Here is a 6,000-nt window from a genome sequence, read left to right as displayed (position 1 = left end):
ACACTTGGTGCACTGTGAGGAAAACCTATCCAGGGGACTGAGGAGAAAGGAAGTCAGGGGGGTGGTCCTGACATGAAGTACCACAGTACAGACGAGGCCCCGGGGAAACACATACCGAGTTGAAGACGATACCTGACCAGAAAAATTACTGTTGGTGTACGGGCCTAAGGCGGCCACAATGACCGAGCGGACAGGAATGTCGTTAAGCGAAAAGGGACGGTACGTGTATTTACGTCCCTGGTGATAAGTACGGTGTGTGTGTAACGGGGCCTGGACACGGAGGGCCATGAAGAGAATTTGCGGTGTATCGTGAGGGCCGTCAGTCGGGAAATAAACTTGGACTCGTTGCACCCGAAATCTGCCTCCATCTTTTCTCTGTGCGTCACTGCGTGGTATACAGAGGGACCACCCAGCCCGGCCTACCGACCCTACACAAGTATATTATTACGTTGTATAAATTAACATTAAAATATAATTTTATTCAAGTGGACAATCCCCATAAGGTATTGAAATAACATGATTTTTTTTTCACTAAAGCTTTCCCAACGTGTAGATAATAACTTTATAAATAGTCTTGATTATAAATCTTCGACAGTTTTATGTCTACAGCTCCTACGCAAAAGCATGTGTGTGTGTCCACGGTTATGATCTACAATCAAGTCTCTTCTTGCAGTCATTTTGGCAGAGTTATGATGTATAGGGAAATGAAGATCAAAATTCAGAAATGAGTATTGCGGCCTCCATTGTCCTATATATGGGAAATATGGCTCCGTAGGGTCACATCGAGTCTATGTAAGATTTGAGCTGGAACAAATCTGACTAATATTATGACATAATGTGCTTCTGTAAATCGAGGGTCTGGGCAGATGACATAGATTTGGACATTTGGGCCACCATTATCTTGCTCCTGGGTTCGTTGCCGTCTTCTAGTAGCAGACACATGAGAGGATGAACATCATCAATCTCCTGCTACGTCCATCTGTACACTGAAACTCCACTATCTCCGTTGATGTCTGATGAGGGACACATTTCCTCATACCACAGGAGCCACAAAACTTGAGTAGGAAGCGGCGGACACTTTGACAACCAGGGAACTCCAACCTTACTAGATGAGAAGCCTGCAGGACGGGGACACAAGGTGCTCCTGCCTGAAGGAAGAAGATGTGTTAGTATATGTCATTGGCAAGATAAAAAGAGAAAACAGAGAAACCCATGGAGAATATTCATGTAATGAGAGGACAAGTTCTCCACAGTTTTACAGATGCCTGTCCTTTTCATAGGAGCAGTGGATATATGAATAATCTGGTTATAATCTGCCAGTGAAAGGATGAAGTCACACGTTCCTTCATAATATGAAGTGAGCTGACAGCTGCAGTGTAGGACGTCCACTGCACAGGATAAGGATCAGTCACACCATCTATAAATAATGAGGCCTGTTGTGTAGTACATTGTGCTTGTGTGACGACCCTTGTCAGCCAGACTCCCTACATTGGCTAACTGCATTTACTGTATATACAGCAATACAGCATGTATTTCTCTAGATATTCGCCATTAAGTTCAGTATATGCCGATCAGACAAAACATTCGAAGTAAAAGCAATAATGTTCAAGTGAATAACTTTGTGACCATGACACGTGTCAATGATGGCATATACTAGGCAGCTAGTGAACAGTCAGTTCTTTAGGTTGATGCATTAGAAGCAGGAAAAATGGGCAAGTGTAAGGATTACAGTGACTTCACAAAGGGAACAAATTTCGATGGCTAGATGACTGGTTCATACGATCTTCAAAAAGACAGATCTTGTGAGGTGATCCTGGTATATGGCAAGTCTTGTGGATTATTCCTCGGTAGTCACAGTCTGTCTAGTGGGGTGATCCCGATATATTATTGGACTTGGATAGGTGTTCCTGGTATATGGTGAGGTTTGTGTTGTGTTCCCAATGTACAGCAGGTCTTGTGAGGTGTTCCCAGTATAAATCATGTCTTGTGGAATTTTACTGGTATATTGTCAGTCTTGCATGGTGATCATGGCATATGGCTGGTTTCGTGGGGGTTTCCTGGTATATGCTGGGTCTTTTGGAGTTTTCTTGGTATATGGCAGATCTTGGGTGTTCCCAGGATACAGTGTGATATTAAGGGTGTTCGCAGTTTACAGCTGAATTTGTGGGGTTTCCCACCATACAGTGGGTCTTGTAGGGTGGGTCCAATATATGTCAGGACTTGTGGGGTATTCCTCGTATATGGTAGGTTATGTGAAGATTTCCTGTTATACATCACATGTTGTTGGGTGTTCCCGGTATGCAATTGTAAATACCCAACACAAGTAGTCAAAAGGAGCACATTTGGTGAACTGGGGACTGGTTTATGAGTGCCCAAGACTAAATAAAGCATAAGACAAAGGGTCCACAGAAGAGCTGATGTTGCAAAAATTACTCAGCTAGTTATTACTAGCTATGGTAAAAAGGTGTCAGACACACAGAGCATCACAGCTAGCTATATGTATGGTTCCTATCCATTGCTGAAATTACCTGAATGAGCATGTTTGCATTAGCTCGGCCATTGAAGAAGGTGGTCTGGGTGACAAACCTTGCTTTTTTTTTTTCGTGTAGAAGGCCGGCTGTGTGTGAATCACCAATCTTGGGAAGAGATGGCACCTGGATGCACTATGGCAAGAAGAAAAGCTGGGGGAGGCAGTGTGATACCCTGGAAAATGTTTTGCTCAAAAACCTTGGTCATGTGGCTGTGACAAGTATCACCTAAATAACCATTCAACAAAGTAAAAAGCCAAGTACTCCCTTTCATGGCAGCAGTATTCGGTAAAGGTGGTGCCTCTTACAACAGCGCATCAGTCTTCTCGCACTGCAAAAAACTACTCATGGATGGTTTGAGGAACTTAACAAAGAGTCCAAGGAGATACAATGTGAGTGCAGAAAGTATTCAGACCCCTTTAAATTTTTCACTCTTTGTTTCATTGCAGCCATTTGGTAAATTCAAAAAAGTACATTTTTTTCTCACTCGGCACCCCATCTTGAGTGAAAAAAAACAGGAAATGTACAAATTTTTGCAAATTTATTAAAAAAGAAAATCTGAAATATCACATGGTCATAAGTTTTCAGACTCTTTGATCAGACACTCATATTTAAGTCACACGCTGTCTATTTCCTTGTGATCCTCATTGAGATGGTTCTACTCCTTTATTGGAGTCCAGCTGTGTTTAATTAAACTGATAGGACTTGATTTGGAAAGGCACACACCTGTCTATATAAGCCCTCACAACTCAAAGTGCATGTCAGACCACATGAGAATCATGAGGTCAAAGGAACTGGCCAAGGAGCTCAGAGACAGAATTGTGGCAAGGCACAGATCTGACCAAGGTTACAAAAGAATTTCTGCTGTACTCAAGGTTCCTAAGAGCATAGTGGCCTCCATAATCCTTAAATGGAGGAAGTTTGGGACCACCAGAAGTCTTCCTAGACCTGGCCGTCCAGCCAAACTGATGAATCATGGGAGAAGAGCCTTGGTGAGAGAGGTAAAGAAGAACCCCAAGATCACTGTGGCTGAGCTCCACAGATGCAGTAGGGAGATGGGAGAAAATTCCACAAAGTCAACTATCACTGCAGCTCTCCACCAGTCGGTCCTTTATGGCAAAGTGGCCTGACGGAAGCCTCTCCTCAGTGCCAGACATATGAAAGCCCGCATAGAGTTTGCTTAAAAAAACAAATGAAAGACTCCCAGACTATGAGAAATAAGATTCTCTGGTCTGATGAAATGAAGATAGAACTTTTTGGTGATAATTCTAAGCGGTATGTGTGGTGAAAACCAGGCACTGCTCATTACCTGCCCAATACAATCCAAACAGTGAAACATGGTGGTGGCAGCATCATGCTAGGAGGGTGTTTTTCAGCTGCAGGGACAGAGATATCCTGGATGAAATCCTCTTCCAGAGTGCTCTGGACCTCAGGCTTGGCCAAAGGTTCACCTTCTAACAAGACAGTGACCCTAAGCACACAGCTAAAATAATAAAGGAGTGTCTCCAGGACAACTCTGTGACCATTCTTGACTGGCCCAGCCAGAGCCCTGGCCTAAACCCAATTGAGCATCTCTGGAGAGACCTGAAAATGGCTGTCCACCAACGTTCACCATCCAATCTGATGGAACTGAAGAGGATCTGCAAGGAAGAATGGCAGAGGATCCCTAAACCAAGGTGTGAAGAACTTGTTGCATCATTCCCAAGAAGACTCATGGCTATACTAGCTAAAAAGGGTGCTTCTACTCAATACTGAGCAAAGGGGCTGAATACTTATAACCATGTGATATTTATTTTTCTTTTTTTAATAAATTTCCAAAAATTTCTACATTTCTGATTTTTTTCAGTCAAGATGGGGTGCAGCGTGTACATTAATGCGAAAAAAATGTGCTTTTTTGAATTTACCAAATGGCTGCAATGAAAAGAAGAGTGAAAAATGTAATGGGGTCTGAATACTTTCCGTACCCACTGTAACTTGTTTCTAAATCCAGAGCTCTAAATCCAACTGAACACTTGTGGGATGAGCTTGGAATAACAATTCCGATCTATGAAGGGCGCACCAGACAACTTACAGGACTTACAGGAACTGCTGCTAACATCCCCATGACACCTTCATTAACCTTCTGGAATTCATGTCTCAAGCAATCACTGCTAATTTTGTGGCAACGGGGTATTATAGGGTTAGCCTATGTTTTAACAATTGCTGATGATTTGCAGTTTTCATCTTGAGACCATGTGTGAAATACTTGGCATCACATAGTTTGGGTGGAGATATGGCACATGGCCAGGTTCAGGGTCATTAACACTTACTGTGTCAACTGAGAGGTCTCCACAGGGTCTCACCATACACAGGCGGCTCTGGCTTTTCAGTCTGCAGAATAGATTCTGGTTTGTCACTCTTAGAGAGATCCCAATGCCACAGTCAACAGAACAAGATCCCCATTCTGTGCTCCACTCAGGGCAGTTAGACTCCATCATGCCTAGCAACAAAAACATGTAGTGCATATCCAACATATACTGCAAAAATGTACAGAAATTAAAAATCTAACAGGGCAATCAGGCACTTTCTGTAATCTATAGAAAGGCTCCGATATAAGTCTTTCTAAATAAAAATCGTATTAAATATCACTTTACTGCTTCTACGGTCTCTCGAGCAAATCAAAAATTCTCCTAAATTCTCCTTTTTCACTATACTTACAGTATGCTCAGACCAGTAACAGCACCGTCCTCTTATTTTGTAAAATCCTGTTGTACCATAAGTAATGAATCATCTTAAAGAACAACGAGAAAAGTCGTATCAACAAAGGTATTTGATTATAATTATTCAATTCCAAATTTCAAATGCTATATACATTAATGTCCCATGCAGCATGTAAGCTATTGCCCAATCCAAGGTTTCACCTGTCACCATCTTCAAGGGAAAGCTTGCCCAAGAAGAAGCCAATAGGCCAAACTGAGGGTCAGGTAATACTGTAGCTTGCGTGGCTGAGGAATATCAATGTATTTTAAAGGAGTTTTAAAATTTGTCGTGATAGTATATTTAAAACATTTTTTTGAAAACAACTTGTTTGGCTGTGCAGTCCTATATCCGTTTGTTCTTTAAAGTGATTGGTTACCTGTGATACAACTGAACTTAGCAAGATAAGATGACAGCACCGTAACAGGACGGAACATACATTGATACTGCCAATATAACAAAAGAGGATGACTTGGTAAGATTCATGACCTGCTCAAAAGACTGTAGATGTGGCAAAGTGGTATTTAATCGAATGTGCAGATAATTATCCACTTATATCAGTCCCTCTCCCTAGGAATTAAGTATCTAATTTCCAAGTATCAGACACATACTATGGTCAGGTTGATATGAAATCAAAGTATTCTAACTGGATGCTTTTAAATTGACAAAAAAAAAATTGAGTACTCGGAGGAAACCCACAAGAACCCAGATTCCGCAGATATTGTGTTTGGGTGGA

The 6,000-nt window shown here is 41.9% G+C and overlaps 1 protein-coding gene across 1 annotated transcript in view; it reads right to left on the bottom strand.

The window, feature by feature from the left end:
- Positions 1-458: 458 nt before the first annotated feature.
- The window catches only part of LOC141094656 (CCN family member 5-like), a 48,786-nt gene continuing 43,244 nt past the window's right edge, over positions 459-6,000 (bottom strand). The window contains exons 4-5 of the mRNA XM_073580491.1: positions 4,838-5,007; positions 459-1,148 (exon numbers count right to left, since the gene is read on the bottom strand). Coding sequence (XP_073436592.1) covers positions 927-1,148; positions 4,838-5,007 — 392 coding nt within the window. The 3' untranslated portion in view covers positions 459-926. The remainder of the gene's footprint in view (positions 1,149-4,837; positions 5,008-6,000) is intronic.

This window comes from Dendrobates tinctorius, unplaced genomic scaffold (assembly GCF_039654945.1).
Source record: "Dendrobates tinctorius isolate UK_male_01 unplaced genomic scaffold, ASM3965494v1 ptg000065l, whole genome shotgun sequence".
In the NCBI taxonomy this organism is placed as follows: domain Eukaryota; kingdom Metazoa; phylum Chordata; class Amphibia; order Anura; family Dendrobatidae; genus Dendrobates; species Dendrobates tinctorius.
This window is presented reverse-complemented; position numbering and strand designations above follow the sequence as displayed.